Source organism: Heliangelus exortis, chromosome 7 (genome assembly GCF_036169615.1).
Source record: "Heliangelus exortis chromosome 7, bHelExo1.hap1, whole genome shotgun sequence".
Taxonomy (NCBI): Eukaryota; Metazoa; Chordata; class Aves; order Apodiformes; family Trochilidae; genus Heliangelus; species Heliangelus exortis.
The window spans coordinates 15203085-15219333 of NC_092428.1; the positions used below are offsets into that span (position 1 = coordinate 15203085).

Sequence of the window (16249 nt, forward strand, 5' to 3'; positions counted from 1 at the left end):
TAATTCTGTGATGAAGGAGGAGCTGGTGTCCTGGCTCCGGTGAGGGGGTCTCCAGAGAATGCTTCCTATTCCCTGCCCTCACACACGGGACAATGGTCTCACACACCCAAGTCCGGGAGAAAGCTTATACCATCCCAAAGCTCACAGCCGAAGAGTAACACCGATTTTAAGAGAACTCTTCTGATCTGAAACCGTGAAGTCCCCGAGTGCCGCTTGCAGGGCAGCTGCACGGGGTCAGCCAGAGCGGCAGCGCTTCATAATTGGGAGGGAAGGCAAAAGAGAAGAAAACAAGAAAAAAAAACGGGGAAAGCTTTCGCAGGAGGCGGTGCCGGGGGCCGAGCCACCCCCGGGGCCACCCCCGGTGGGGCGGGGCGGAGGGGGTTGGCGGGGCCGGAGGCTGCGGGGCCGGTGAGTGTTGCCGCGGCCAGGGGGGACACGGGATGCCCGATTGAGATGCACGAATGCGCGGAGGGAGGGATGAGGCGCTTCCCCCTGCTAGAATGCCAGGTTTTTATTTTGCAAAATCCCGGATTTCCGGCCCGGTCCGGCCCGGCCCCTCCCCCGGGGCTTTACAAGGCGCTTTGTAAAGCCTGGGTGGGGTGCCGGAGCCGGTTGCCAGTTGTTTTTGCAAAGCCTGATGGTGTTGCTGCGGTGGTGTAAGCTGGCCTTGCTGGTATTACATTAGTTTACAAGCTGTTTTTTAAAAGCCCGGTGACGTTATTCTGGTTTATGAGTAGTTTTTGCAAGGCTTTGGTGGCGTTCTGTTAGTTTCCAAGCCGGTTTGCAGAGCTTGGTGATGTTGCATTAATTTACAAGACTTTTTAGAAAGCCCTCTGGTGTTACATTAGCTCACAGGTCGCTCTGCAAAGCCTGATGGTGGTGTTAGTTTATAATATGTTAATTTTTAATTTTTAATTTTTTTCTTTTTAATGTGCTGCCATTTCCTTCTTTCTCAAGGCTAAGGGGATGGGTTAATTATTAACTATGGATGGAAACATGGGAACTCTCCCTTTCAGGGAGCTGGACCTGTCTGAGCCCAGCTAGTTCAGCTCATTCATCTGCTGCTTGCTGGGCAATCAGTGACCAAAGGAGGAAAGAGCTGTATACAGGGGTTTCTGAGCAACAGTTTGCAACCTTCAACTGATAATACAATTTTGAGGGGTTATTTTGGGTTGTTTTGTTTGTTTTTGGTTTGTTTTTTTTTTTTTTGCAGCGTCCTGGCACCATGCACCCAGCAGCCAGCAGTGTTCTCCCAGATGAGGAGCCCCTGCTCAAGGAGCCCTCGGTGAACAGGTACAACCAGCAAAAGCCTAGAGACCGCTTCCATGGGGCCTACATTATTTTTTTCCTCCTGGGCATCGGGTCACTGCTACCCTGGAATTTTTTCATCATGGCAAAGCACTACTGGATGTACAAGCTGCAAAACTGCTCGGATCAGGCAGGTCTGGCAGGACAGGCAGGGTCCGATCTGCGGGTGAGTCTTTTGCTTTCAAGGCAGAAAAAACCAGCTGATTTCCTTCCCAAAATGCTATTTTTCCCTTCCACTTCCCCAAAAGATGGATCAACAACTTCTGGAGTTTTGTCTGCTGCAAACCATGCGCAGGGGATTATTTGGGGAGCACAAATAGTAGCAAGAAAAGTGCTTAAAACTAAAAGTTTAGTCTGTCTTTTACCTGTATTTAGTCTGTCTTTACCTGTGCTAAAGTTCAGGATGCATTTAAAAAACTTGGCTTAACCCTCCCCGTGAGCAAGGCTGCGTTTCATAGGATGATTTCTACAGTATAAACCTTTGTGTTTTGTTTTTGTTTTAGTTTTTTTTGTCCTTCACTCATGGTGAGCCCCGAAGTCCCACAGGGCTCTGTGCTTTTCCAGCTGGGTTCATCTGCCACTCCCTGCAGTCTGGGAGATGAATTTTTCTGAACTTCTGGCTCCCTGGCCAAGCACTGACCATGTTTTAAGAGTTTTCTTCCTTGTGCTGGCTGGTGCAGAGGCAGCAGCAGGACTTTGCAGGAGCCCTGCAGCTGTAGTCTCAAGTCCCTCAGCTGTTTTACTGCTTTCCCTCGAAGATCACACAGGTGTGACCAGAGAGTTTCTCCTTACAGCAATAACATCTGGCTTTTGGCATATGGGATGAGGAGCTTGTCACAGGGCTACTGATGAGCTGGCCTTGGGACAGCAGGCTTGATAGCTTCTCTTTTTCTTCTTCCCAAAGCCTCCTTCTCTCACTCCTTATGCTGTATCTGGGTTATTTCCCCATGTCCTCAGACAGAGCAGTGCTGTTTCTTTGTGGCTGGTGAAGTGTCTGTGCAGTGAAGCCATGTCCCATCCTCCTCCTGTTGTTGAGCTTGGTGGTTCAGGTGGTTTGGGCACATGTCGTTTTTATAAGAACACAGAGCCAGGTGTGACACCCATGTTTTCTCTGTGGTTTCTCAGACCAGTACAGCCTCCACAGCTGTGTTAATTTAATAGCTGTTAAGCCAACTGTGCTTCTGGTGGGGAGGAAGCTGAGTGTCATGGATGGTGTGTGTACCAGGAAGGTGAAGTATATGGTGTGCTGGTGTAAACTGAGATACTGGGTGGCTTAAACTGATGGCACTAAGCCCAAAATGAGCTGCCCCTGTGTTAGGAAGGGTTCTGAGAGAGGGGGTGAAGGATGCTCCACCACTATGTGGCACGATGCCCTTCCATTTTCACTTGCGTTCCACCTACTCCTCATTGCATCTTTGTCGGGCTTATCCAAGAAATTATTTGAAAAACACGTTTTCAAGTAGGGCAAATATCACTAGGTCTCTTCTAGTCTCCAGGGAGACCTTGCAGAGACCTTCTAGTACTTGAATGGGGCCTAAAGAAAACTGTGGAGGGACATTTACAAGGCTGTGGAGTGATAGGATGAGGGGAAATGGCTTTGGACTGGAAGTGGAGACATTTGGGCTAGACATTGGGAAAAAATTCTTCTCTGTGAGGGTGGTGAGACACTGGTCCAGGTTGCCCAGAGAAGCTGTGGCTGCCCCCTCCCTGGGAGTGTTCAAGACCAGGTTGGATGGGGCTTGGAGCAGCCTGTTCTAATGGGAGGTGTCCCATGGAAGGAACTTGATAATCTTTAAGGTCCCTTCCAACCCAAACCATTATATGATTCTTCCTAAAAACTCCTGCATGGCTGTATTCCTGGGAAGATCAGCCATTACTTTATCCAAAACATGTGTTTGCTCTTTTTGTGGGGTTGCCACACAATGGTTTTTTTGCTTCCTCCAGTAAAAAACAACTTGGCTTTTCTATGGCAATCAAGTCTGATAAAAAATAAACAGTCAGCCCTGTTTCTGATATGGGATTGTGAGTCACAGCAAACAGAGCTTGACTGTGGGAAGATGGGCCTGCTCATGGCACCAGCCTGCTTATTTCATGCCCTGTGCTCCAGGTAATGCTCCAATGCCTTCAGCCACCACCATGGACCTGGGGTTGCTTTTCCAGCTCGGCTGGAACCCAGCTGCCAAATCTGTGCTGAAGCAGAGTAAAAACTACTTTGCAAAAGCATCTCGGCAGCACTGGCCAATACTGGTGACTAATCTGCCACAGAGATGCTTTGTTCTTGTTTTGTTTTTTTTTAAGGTGCTGTTTGTGTGCTGTGCATCACAGCAGCATGGCTGATGATGCTGCAGTTAATGCAAGGTCAGGCACCTCCATTACACACCTCAGCTCTGTGTTTGAGGAATGACAGCTTCCTCCCACAGAGGGTTGGGTTTGCCTTGGGTGTTACTGTTTACCATTAGCCAGGAAATGGGTGATAGTCTTTCAGCATTACTGTTTCTCCTTTAAAACTGTGTCGGTGATGGGGTGTTTGGCCCTTGAGCTGGCCAGTCATGGAGGCTCAGACAAGAGGGATAAGATCTAGGATATTTTGCATAGCCAAAAGTTTGCCCTGAAAGCATGTATGTCATGGGTGGCAGTGGGAGAAGCATTACTGCCTGGGCTGGATTAACATCTACTGGGCAGGAATGAAGAGGTGGGTTGAGTATGAAGAGTGATATATTCCATAGGTCCAGGCATGGATTAAATTTGCCACCTGCCATTCTGCTGCTGCATTAAAAGTGTAGGGCATGGGCTTTCCTTTTTCATAGAAACGACAGCAATTGAAATCCTTCTCCTTGGCTTTTCTTCCCAGCAGAGTTTTTCTGTGAGTAAGGTAGGGCAAAATTTCCCAGAGCAGTCCAGGCTCCTCATTTTCTTAAATATTTCTCCACTTCTCTTCCCACTACTGGTGTGTGGAGTGAATGAAAGTTTCCCTGGGGAGCTCAAAAAGCAATGTCTCTGCTGGATTACTCTAAGTACACCTCTGCTCACTCTTTTTTCCTCCTTAGAAGAGAAAGAAAATTAACTTGGAAATATATTAAGTATCCCCGGGCTTTGTTTTAAGTAGGTTGGTAAAAATGTCCTAGTTTTATCAGCAAACTTTTCATTTTGCTTTGTCTTTTCTCCAATAATTCATTTTATGGCCGTAGAGCTTTGAGCCTCCTGCATCTCCAAGCCGATGCCCTGACTGCAGGTATTTATGTCTCCATCTGTAAAGACCCTCTAGGAGTGATTATTAGATTTCCTGTTGCTTACACTAGAGCTCCTGATAGGGAAGAATAAATGAACATGCTTGTAAACTGATTAAAAGCCTGCAATGCAAAGCTGGGGAAAAAAAAAAAAAAGTACAAAGAGAAAATGCCAAGTGCCTTCTAGAGCTCAGATGCAACGTGGCTCCATCTCTCGTAGCTAGGTAACAGCAGAAAATGACAGCCCATCACCGTGGGGGTGGAGATGGAGGTCATCTTCTTGGCGAGCGTTGTCCTGCCTGCTGGCTGAGATCCCCACAGAAAAAAACCAGGATGAAGCACCTCAAGGGGCGGAGATGGAGCAGACAAGCTTTAACAGAGTAATACAACAAATGGGTTGAAAATGTCAGCATTTGGCTGCAATCTTGGCAAAGAAATCTCTCTCTCTATTCTGTTGTTATTGCGTTTTGCTTGCCCAGCCTGCCCCCTGTGTGGGGGGGCTGGTGGGTATTGACTGATGCTGCAGTTGGGGTGATGGATGAGTCCCTACAGTAAATGTGTGTTCAGCCTCAGTATAGTTTCTTCATGAGTTTTGTGCATACAGGTAGAGAAAATAATGTTCCTGTGTCACCACTTGGGCTGCATTTGCTCAGGCACATTCTCACACCTGGAAAGGTAAGCTCGGGTTGGGTTTTTGAGGCAGTTTGCTAATAATATTAATGCTTTTGTGTCCTGAGCTATAAAAAAAACATCCTTCACAGAGCTCAAATAGGATAAAGCCTTAAAGAGGTTTGTTCATGATGCTGGATACAGCAGGAGAAATTCAGACCACCTCATTTCAGGTGCTGCCCTGTGGGGTCAGTGCAGCAGTAAGGCAGGTATTTCCTTCACCATTTTTGCTTCTGAACTGGTTAGATCCCTAATTTCCTGAAATATCCCAGGGCTGGGTCAGGACGAGACATCCTTGGGGGCCCATCCCTGCTGCCTCTTGTCCTGAGCAGCTTTGCAGCATGTGTTATGATGAACGAGGTGGACACCTACATCATGACTGCCCATGTGTGCTGTATTGGGCTGTATTTAGGACCTGAAATGCACGTGTTGTTCCCCTCTTACCTTTTTTTTTTTTTCCCCCTGGCAGGACTATTTTGAGAGTTACATCTCCATTGCTTCAACTGTGCCCTCGGTGCTGTGCCTGATCGGAAACTTCTTGCTTGTCAACAGGTAAGTCCTGCTCCATTCCTGGTTCTCCCTGGATTTGCCCACATCTCTCCTACCTTTCTTTGGCTTTAGCCATGGATCCCAGCTCAGTCTCCTCCTGGGGAGAAAGCCACGGGGAGTCACAAGTGCAGCCTCCTTGGAGCTGACATCTGAAGGGTTTTGAGAAAAATCTTAACTACTTCTCTCCACACCTTTCTTTATTTTTCTTGATTCTTTTTGCAGCTAAGGAGTTGGTGTTGTGTTGGTCTCTTCTCCCAAGTAACCAGCACTAGGATGAGAGGAAAGGCCTTAAGTTGTGCCGGGGGAGGTTTATATGGGATATTAAGAACAATTTTTTCCCTGAAAGGGTTTTCAGTCCCTGGAACAGGATGCCCAGGGCAGTGGTGAAGTCTGGAGGTTTTTAAAAGCTGTGCAGATGTGATGCTGAAGGTCATGGTTTATTGCTGGGTTAATGGTTGGACTTGATGATCTCAAAGGTCTTTTCCAATGAAGACCATTCTGTGATTCTATGATTCACATTACAGCTTTAACTCAGCAGTGTCTCCATATCCTCATCTGCAGGGTGCCTGCCAGTGTCCGGATCCTCTCTTCCCTTTTTGTCATGCTGGCCATCTTCCTGGTGATCACGGTGCTAGTGAAGGTTGACACCTCCACCTGGACCACCAGCTTCTTCACTCTCACTGTTGGCTGTGTGGTGGTTGTCAGCAGTGCCTCCACCATCCTTAGCAGCAGCATCTTTGGGCTGAGCAGCCGCTTCCCTACCAGGAACCTGCAGGCCCTGATCTCAGGTGGGTGTCCCTGAGCTGTGCCATCCCAGAGGGATCATCCTCTCAGGTTTTCCCTGACTGGGTGGTTTTCTTTCCCTCCTGCAACTGGTGTTTTGTCATATGGGGTTTATTTTAGAAACTTCACTTTGCCTTGGAGATAAGGGGAAGTTGCTGAAGGAGAAACATGGTCAGTCACGAGCTGGCACTCTCGTTTCTGTAAATACCGAAGTGCTCAGGGCTGAGCAGAGATGAGGAGGGTGGTGGGTCCTTCCCCAGCCCTGCCTGGGGGATGAGCACCCTGCAAGGCAGCTCCAGCCAGCATGACAGCTTGACCTGGTTATTCATCCTGTGCAGGGAGAAGGAGGGAAGGAGACGTGTCCCTCGCCTCCTCTTCTTTGCAGCTGGAGGAATCTTCAGGCTTGCCTTGTCTCCTCCTTTCTGTTCAGCATTTCCAGGTGTTTTTATGAGTGATGAGGGGTGTGTTAGGAGCTGTGAGTGATGAGCTCCCTGCAGGGCTGATAACCTTATAAATCTGCTGTGGAACAGCTGGCAAACCAAGAGGGGAAAAGGGAGGAAAAAAAAAAATCAAGAGGGAGAAATTATTCCTGGGGCCAAGGCAGGAGTGTTTTAACGAGTTTAACCTGGTGGGAGAAATCAGCACATCCCCAAGATGGTGGCTTGAATTCCCATCTGGGGTAGGATAGAGAGAGGTGGTTAAATGGAAATGGAGGTGGGGCTGGGCCCTGAGCCAGGTTTGAGGACGTCCATTTGGGGCAGGGGAGGATGTGCAAGCCAGGAAGTTTTAATAAGAGGATGCTGCTCTTTTTGGGTTCTCCCTCTGCATCCAAGTTCTCCTCATGGGAGGTGCTGTGGGTTGCTCTCTGCCACCTTAAGGTCCCTCACCTCAGGCTGGACTGTCCCCAGACGCTGAGCTCTGGCTCTCGGGTCTCTGGCACAGGTCAGGCCATGGGGGGCACCATCAGTGCCATCGCCTCCCTGATAGACCTGGCGGCAGCAGCTGATGTCACCGACAGTGCCCTGGCCTACTTCTTCACTGCTGACATCTTCATTGTCTTCTGCATCATGGTCTACCTCCTCCTTCCCAGGCTGGAATACTCCAGGTTTGTGCCCCCGCCAGCGTGGATTGGGAGGGATTGCTGCTCTCCATGCCCAGGGGTCCCATGGGATGCTTGCTGTGCCTGTCACTGTCCCAGCATCCAGAATCCTACCCTGTGCTGTCCAGCTCTGGTGTTCTGCCACCAGCAGCCACACTTCCCCATTTGATCGAAACCAAGGACTGAAACTGGGCTCGTGGCCCAGCCTGTGCTGAGTTTCTGGCAAGCCTTCTTGGGGGTAGAGGGGTGCTGATACATTCCAAAATGTATGAAGTCAGTGGAGGGACATTATCTGGAAGCAGCCAGGTGTGTCCTTGCAGGGAGTCTGTATCTGCAGCATCATGCCCTGATGTGCATGACCATCTGGTCGTCTTGGTTCTTGCAGTCCTTAAAACCAGGTGGCCTCCCAAATACTGCATGCACTAGGTCCCCACTATGAACACAGCAGAGGGTGTAAAGGGGTCTTTGCCTTAGGGAATGTGTGTCCCTGAGGGTCATCTCTCTGTATGAGATGGGAGCTGGAGGTGTGGTGGAGTTTCTGTAACTGCCTTCACTGGATCCAGTGGACAGTCCATCACCAATTTCTCTCCTGCTCGCTGTCCAAGCCTCAACTAATAATCTCCCTTGTTCTCTTTTTCCAGGTTTTACTTGGACAACCATAAGGAGAGCCCATCTCTGGCCACTGTGCCACCTGACAGCTGCATGGAGGATGAGGCAGAGCCAGAAGGCATCACAAATACTTCCTTCCTCCCAAAAAGCACCAGCATCCCTCCACTCCGCCCCATCCTGCAGAAGACTGCCCTCCTCGGCTTCTGCCTCTTCTATGTCTTCTTCATCTCCATCATCATCTTCCCTTCTATCTCTTCCAACATTGAGTCTGTCAACAAGTCCTCAGGAAGCGTGTGGAGCACTAAGTACTTTGTACCGCTCACCAGTTTCCTCCTCTACAACTTTGCTGACTGGTGTGGGAGGCAAATGACTGCCTGGATCCAGGTGCCTGGCCCCAAGAGCAAGCTGCTGCCTATCCTCGTCCTCCTCAGGACTATCTTCCTCCCTCTCTTCATCCTCAGCAACTATCAACCCCGGGCTCACATCCAGATGGTGATCTTCAAGCACGACGTCTACCCTGTAGTCTTCACCACCCTGCTGGGGCTGAGCAATGGCTACCTGGGGACTCTGGTCATGGTCTATGGCCCCAAGATTGTGCCAAAAGAGCTGGCTGAGGCAGCAGGGGTGGCGATGAATTTTTACATTGTGGTGGGACTGGCGGTGGGGTCTGCCTGCTCTGTTCTCATTGTGCACCTTTTGTAGAGGAGCAGCTTGTGGGAGATGCCTTTGATTTGCCATGCTGCTGTCAGGTATTTAGGTTTGTTTTTTTTCACCCCAAAAGCCAGGCACACTGTGGTTTTAGGGTAGGCTGCCTGTCTTGTTGGGGTGGATTGTATACAAGGGAAAAGTCCTCCTTCTGCAAAGGGATGTCCCCTGTGCTTGGGAGGTTCCATTGGACCTTTGTCACTCCCCAGATCAACTGGAGCAAACAGACCAAAGAAAAATTCTCATTCTCTCCAAGGAGCTCAGGGAAGCACTGGGAAACCTGAACCTCACCTTGGTGCCAGTGGGCAAGGGTGGCTTGCTGGTGCCACCAAGCTGGTCTGGAAATGAAACTGGGGTTTTTTGAAACTGGGGGTTTGATGGCACCTTGGGTTTTGCTGCCCTGTCATTAGAAGTGTAGGTCTGCAATGTTCTGGTGGCCTCAGGGGCATCCCCTTTCCTCAGGCTGTGGTGGTGGTTGTAGAGCTCAAGGGAGTTTGAGCCCTGGAGCACCTTCATGCAAGCTTTGAGAGCAGATAGCAGCTGCACTAGGGAGCAGGGCACTGTTTTGGGAGGATTTTATACATTCATACCACAAAAAAGCAAATATAAGGGAAACCTCTCCACTTGGATTTCTGTGCACTTTATTTTTTTATTTTTTTTATTTTTACCCAGCATGGTGCTACTAGTGCCAGTGCTGTATGTCCTGGCCAGACAGAGACCATTTCTCCCACTGTGACCATGGTGTGATGGACACCAACTTACCTGCCTGCCCCTGAACTCTGGGAGGCAAAATGCCAAGTGATCCTAACCTAAGGTGCCTTTAATCTGTCTTGAAAGGTCTCTAAAAGCAAGAGAGAGGTATTAGAGAAACTCTGCTGTGATGTTCACAGCAGAAAATGGATTAATTTTGTTAGACAGGTGGCATATGGTCTCCAGATGCTTTCAGAGGGGTGGAGGTACTCTGCCACCTGAAAAGATGGGCCACCCAAAAGGGACCAGCTTTTAAAGTCACTTAAAACTTCCAGATGCAAATACAGCCTAGCCTGAAAACCATTGTTGTTTTTATTTACACAAATTGGGTGGATTTGTGGCCTATGAGATGTGAACTGGATGAAAAGGGATCACCTGTCATTGCAGCTGCTGCCTCAGGGATGTTACCCTTGGAAAATACTTCCTGTAAGACTGGGTCATTAGTGGATTCTTGATTAGTGTGATGCTCTCCTGACATCTGCTTGCTGGTCTAAGTTGCCAGGAGGTCTTGCTGTGCTGGATGTGGTGGGGAGCAAGAGGGAGGATGTGGGGCTGGTGCCTGCCAACCTGTGGCCACCCTAGCATTGCTGGGTCACCAGCGGGATCTCTGGTGGTTATTGTCACAGGTGGCATGTAGTCTTGGTGAGCCCTCATTTATTTTTTTTATACAAATTCTTTCCAGCATTTAGTTTGGGCTTGCTGGCAAGACACACATGAATAAAGGCCCACTTCAACTTGAAGGTGCTGAGAGTAGTGATGCTGGTGGGCTAATGAAGTTAATTCTTGATCCTGTGCAAGTGCTGGTGTAGGGAGTGGTTTCTCTTGGAGATGCACTGGTGTACACAGTGTGTGCTTTTCCTTCTGGTCATCCCTCCTTTCCATCTTGGATTGTCAACTTGGAGAAATTGCTGAGAAGGATGTGGTGAAGGAGGACAAAAAGAATTGCTTTGAGAGCCTTGTTATTCTAAATTAATACCATGCAATGACCTGCTGGTAGGTGTGGAGAGCATACTTTCTGCATCTGCCAGGGGAAGCAATGGAAATGCCACCAAAGACAAAGGATAAAGTTTGAAAAATGAAGGGAAAAATCAATACAGGTTTGAAGTGGGCAAGAATCAAGTCTGGACATGAAGCAGGGACCACTGGTGGGAGTGTTGCAGTATAGGGATGGAGCTGGGAGCCTGGGGGTGATGCCCCTGCAAAAGGGGATGGGTAATTTATGGGGTATTGCACGTAATGGCAAGGAAGTAATTTCCAAAAAAGTGCCCAGGTGAAGTCACATCTGATGCTCTGCGTAGGCAAGAAAATGCAGAACGATGAGAGAAACATGCAGAAGGAAAAATGCTGTATCTCAGATGTGTTAGATTAAATGCAATCACATCTTTTTTTTTCTTGATGGTTTTAAAGAATGTATCTTTGTCAAGGAATGCAGCCACTGACCCTGGTTTCCAGGTCAGGAATGATGTGGATGTGTGCTCCTTGCTCTACACCAACCACCAGAAAGAGCGCAGGGGTCAAAACCTGCTTCATGGTATTTAGCCAGGAGGTGACACTTTATCTTTTAGGTCTCAAAGAGCTTTGCAAGAGGCAGTAGCTCTCCAGGTCTCTGTTTGGGCCTAGGACACCAAATGTCCAGAAGAACTTGGGCTGAGAGCTGAGCTGGGTCCTTGGGTTTTCTTCACATGTCCAAAACAGTATTGGCAGTTTTTCTCTATGTTAACACCATCCCCTCAGCTGCTTAAGAAAGAGTAGCAGGGCTGTAAATGTTTTCACCACCTTTCAGCTGGGGGTAGTGAGCTGTGAGCTGCCTGGCAGGGCAAAGAAGACTTGCTCTCTGCAGGGCTTGGCCTTCTCTTGCCAGTGAGTGTCAAATGACTGATGGAGGCACTTGCAAAATTCATGAGGGTGGACCCAGGGAGGGGAAACTAAATCAAAGGATGGGCACTAATCTCTGCATGATGCTGAGCAGCAGAGCCAGCCTTTGCCCAGCACTCTCAGCCAGCAGTGCTGGCCAAATGATCCAGGGGATGGTAGAGCTCCTGGCTCTGCCCTATGCTGCCTTCTCCAATGGCTCTGCTGCTAAATCCAGCTAGGGGAGATGAAAGCTGGGAACTGTCCACCAGCAAGGCAGGAGGACATGGGGAGCAGGAGGTGGGGGGATGAAAGGGTAGTGGAGATGCATCTGTTGCAGCTTCTGCTCTAACTGAGCAGATGCATGACCTATTTTGTCCTCCCTCTCAGCTTGGTGGTGCCAGCTTCTCCTACAGGCTTCGGAGCTGCAACATTTTAAGTGTGGGTGTTTGGGGCTATAGAGCAAGCAAGCAGTCACTAGGAGGAAAGGAAACCTTTGTTACGGAGTGATACTCATCCCCCATCAGTTGCCAGTAACTTTCCCTCTTTCTCTCTGATCTCCAAAGCCTTGTTTGGCCTGTCCCCACTTGTTGGAGTGTCCCACAGGTTAGAAATGTTGTCGCCTCCCCATCAGTGATACCAGCCTTTGCATTGCAGAGGTTTTGACACAGCACTATTACCCTTTGGGAGTTGGAAGCATCTTTGAAACAACCTCATTTTCCTTCAGCATCACCTTGGTGGTGATCAAAGAGAAGCTCTGCAGCTTCTCAGCTACTCTGCTTTATGTGTTTTGGGGTGGGACTCATCCTCTCAGTGTTTTGCCTGTATGCATGGTGGGCCAGCAGCCCAAAGAGCTGAAGTGGGGTTGTCTATGGTGGCTTAAGCAGTAGAATGGGGTGCAAGTGTGGTGGTACGTGGTACTTGGCAGCACAGAACATCCCTACCTGACCACATCCATGCCTCTCCCTGTAACACAAAGCTCCTAAAGAGCTCTGGAAGTCCCCATGGCTAGGGTGTATCACTTTATTCTTAATTACCACCCTGTGGCAACTTCATTTGAATGGGCAGCAGGGTCACCAAGGCAGCACCCTGATCCGCCTGGTGACACTGGCTGCTCTCACCCCCCCCATGGACAAGGTGATGCTCTCTGACCCCCGTCCCTCCTAAACGCTGCTGCAGAAAAGCTATTTCAAAGTATTTCAGCTCTTGACCCTTTTTTGCCTTCAGACATGATTGTGTGCATGGGGCTGAAACTCAAAAAGCTATGTGGCTTTGTGGTGAGCATCCTCCTGAGAGGGGGGTTGTGAGCCAAGGGCTTGAAATGCTGGGGGTCTTCATTTTGGGTGGGGGGCCTGGGGGGAGGGCCCCAGTCCCCAGCAGATGAACTGAGCTGGTCCTGCCCCTCTGCAGGCACACCAGGGGGGAAAAAAAAGTCCAAACCTCTGCTTTGAACCCTCGCCAGCCAGCTGCAGGCTCGCCTGGCTGCTGTTCTCCTTTTACATGTTTTATGGAGCAATTTGTACTATATTTACACGATGGTGATAAACAGTTTTTAAAATGGAAGCAAAGAAAAATGCCGTTGAATGGATTGTTACAAAAAAGCCCTGTTTGCCATTCCAGCAGGGGGGTAAAAAAGGGATAAAAATCATCATCCTAGGGACACACTGTTTGTCAGATCTGGGTATTTTTTCCCTTGATTTATGTGCCTAATGTGAGAAAAAGAAGTCGCAGATGCATGCTGAATTCTGCAGGGAACCTATGCATGCATTTAAATCATTTACAGCATTTACTGGTGCAATTGTAAAGCACGTTATTTTTCTACATTTGTAATTAGGCTCTAAACAGATGGTGAAGGACTGTAGCTTCTGATTAGACAGCCTTGTGCGCTGTTGGACGGCACTGTGAGAACAAACTGAGCTGGAGAAAGTTGTCCTCTGAATTCATCACGCTGTGGCGGGGGGAATGTAGAGTATCTAGGGCACAAATTCCAGCATGGCCTTAGCAGGCTGGGCAGATGCTGGGTGGGGGGAAAAATGCAGACACACAGACACACAGACACACAGACACACAGACACACAGACACACAGACACACAGACACACAGACACACAGACACACAGACACACAGACACACAGACACACAGACACACAGACACACAGACACACAGACACACAGACCCCAGCTCAGCTCTCAGCCCAGCACTGCACAGTTTTGGGTACCTGGCAGCTCAAGAGGGAGCATCTGCTTTGACAAATGCTTTTAATATGAAGCAGAAGGCTTTGGGGTTTGAGAAAGTGGCTTTATAGTGGGAGTGAGCTCCAGGCTGGTGGCTGCATAGGAGTGACTCTATGTGCCTGGCGTTAGCTCTGCTCTGTGACAATTGCCCTTTCTCTGCTGGCCTGGAGAGCCCTTGGCTTGGCAAGCTGGATAGAGGTCTCCTGGACCATTGGCTGTAACGCATGGTGGTGGTCCACTGGACCTTCATATCTAGGACCTGGCTCCTGTTTTAATTGCATCACCTCAAAGACAGCCTAGACTCACTTCTGATCTTAAACAGGAGCAACAGCTTTTCACAGTTGTAGTGCAAGTACCTCCATGCTGAGCCTGTGTTTCCTTGCACTCGCCCTCTTTCTGTCTCTTGTCCACAGTCCCCCCTCACTATCATGTAGTCACACAGAGTAGAATTTGTTAGGTGTCATTTTTGCTTCTTTCAGTTTAGGGTTTTCCTGACTTACCTCCCTAAATTACAGCCGTGTGAACGCTGCAAAAAGGGATTAAATGTGAGGCAATGGGAAGAGCAACACAGAAGAGCATGACATGGGCCTGAGCAGCTCAGGTAAAGCCACGGAGCTAGAAGTTGGGTTGCAGCATAGGTGCCCTCCAGGTTCCCCCTGAGGATATCATATGACCAAATTTACTTCATGTACCCTTTGCTTTTTCCCTCCCTGCTGTACAAATGCCACCCTCCTTTGTGGTTTTGTCCTGCTGCTCCTCTGGGTTTTCATCAAGGTTACACCCAGAGATGCCCAAGAGCTGGCCAAGAGGGAGGTCTCTGCTGCATAGCACAGTCCCTGACTCCAAAAGTGGACAACCTTGGAAGCACAGCTGCACCGCAGGTGACCCAGGGAAGGGTATGGTGGCACGGAGGGGATATCCAGCCCATCCTGGGAAGATCCCGAGGGCTGCTGTTGAGATGCTGTGCCTGTAGATGGCACCTTTGACTCTGCGTCTGCCGACGAGCAATGAAAACTGAGGGGAAAAAACCCTGGATGGTAAGGTGGAGCTGAAAGCTAAGAGAAAGGTGCTTTGGGTGTGTGGCATGAAGGGACTCAGGGTAATTATTCCCCGGGGAGAAAGGGACCCGGTCCCTGAAGCTGTTCTTTGTTCACCGTAAGTGCCCTGGCTCCAGATCATCACCAAACTGCCCCTACTCTGAATTTACTAACATTCCCTGTGAGTGGGAAACTACACCAGGGGCTATTTCCAAAGCACCTCCAGGTGGCTGGACAGTTGGTATGAAGGGTTTGGGGGTTTGTTTTTTGGTTTTTTTTACCCCCATTGACCCCTTCTGGATATGAGAAGCCCAGCCAGGGGCCATTGGGTGCCCGAAGTGTCCTCAGCAGGACATGTCCTGCCTTCTTCTACAAGGACAGCTTGAGCTTTGAAGGAAGATGATGCATTTTGCTGCTTCAGGGTTTGCAAAGGGAAGAACTTCAGGGTTCCAGCCATGTTTGGTTGAGGGGGGTGTCCTGCAAGGCTTTTTGCAACTCACACCTCCACCCTTTTGGCTCCCTGTGATCACCAGGCTGCAGCTCAGGCTATCTTGTCCCCGTTGCTCTGGCCCAACGGGGGTGCCTGGTCCAGGGATAGCCACATGCAAACATTAGCTGGCAGATCTCCCATGGAGGGTGTAACATGAATTGGATATTTTCTACAAATGTGTACCTAACTTTTCACATTTAATCATATTTGTTTTACCCTGTGTATGGGCTATCACCTTTTAAATGCACGGTCTGAAACACAGTACCTCTCCGTTTCTAAAGGAAAAAGAAAGAAACCAGCTGCTCTTTCAGAGCTTTTCCTCTACAAACGGAGAAGATGTGAAGCAACCTCTTAACTTTACTCAGGTTTCTCTCCAGCCTCCTTCACTTGTAAATTCCTAAACAAACAGTGTGATCCTAATACTGGCCTTCAAATTCTGTGTGAAATGGACCTGGAAATTAATTTCACAGCAGGGGAAAAAAAAAAAGGCTCACCATCAACATCAGCACAGGTGGTCAAAAAGAAAACCCTGCAACCACTGTACAAATTAATTCTGCAACTGGGGTGAGAGGGTAGGAGCAGGGGGAAATTGCCTCCCTTGTCCTGACCCACACTGTGACATAGGGTGCTGGAAAACCTCATGTGGTGGTGGTGTGACACTGTTCCCCAAAGGGTTGGTGGCCTGGGGGTGACATAAAATCATTGTGTCCCCCCAGCAAGTGGAAGGATTGGGCATGAGCTGCCTCTTCCTAAATGAAAAGCCCCCCTGCTCCTTTGCCAGGGTTTGATTTACTGAAGGAGGGTGGTAGCTTATGGAAACACCCTGAGGGATGAACCTTGCAGGAGGCTCCTGGGGAAAAGGAGGATTAAAGAAGTGACTGATGGTACAATATTGCCTGCACTGGTTGTTGGGCAGCTGACGTCCATGCAGACCCTG

At 49.1% G+C, this 16249-nt stretch overlaps 1 protein-coding gene across 3 annotated transcripts; it reads left to right on the forward strand.

Moving 5' to 3' along the window:
- Window positions 1-355: 355 nt before the first annotated feature.
- Window positions 356-10496, forward strand: SLC29A3 (solute carrier family 29 member 3). 3 transcript variants are annotated; one of them, XM_071748991.1, is made up of 6 exons: window positions 356-408; window positions 1214-1474; window positions 5674-5756; window positions 6315-6541; window positions 7479-7641; window positions 8277-10496. In XM_071748991.1, the coding sequence occupies exons 2-6, from the start codon at window positions 1226-1228 to the stop codon at window positions 8944-8946; spliced, it is 1392 nt and encodes a 463-aa protein (XP_071605092.1). In that variant the 5' UTR covers window positions 356-408; window positions 1214-1225; the 3' UTR covers window positions 8947-10496. The 3 variants fall into 3 exon arrangements, with proteins under 3 accessions (XP_071605092.1, XP_071605090.1, XP_071605091.1); XM_071748989.1 differs by lacking the exon at window positions 356-408 and adding an exon at window positions 411-507; XM_071748990.1 differs by lacking the exon at window positions 356-408 and adding an exon at window positions 533-673.
- The last annotated feature ends 5753 nt before the right edge of the window (window positions 10497-16249 follow it).

What these genes read in the sequence shown, in the direction of transcription:
- SLC29A3 (XM_071748989.1), top strand. Translation starts at nt 454, where the DNA reads ATGCACGAATGCGCGGAGGGAGGGATGAGGCGCTTCCCCCTGCTAGAA. An exon ending in CCTGCAGGCCCTGATCTCAG is followed by an intron (nt 6,542 to 7,478) that starts GTGGGTGTCCCT and finishes TCTCTGGCACAG; the next exon opens with GTCAGGCCATGGGGGGCACC. An exon ending in CCCAGGCTGGAATACTCCAG is followed by an intron (nt 7,642 to 8,276) that starts GTTTGTGCCCCC and finishes CTCTTTTTCCAG; the next exon opens with GTTTTACTTGGACAACCATA.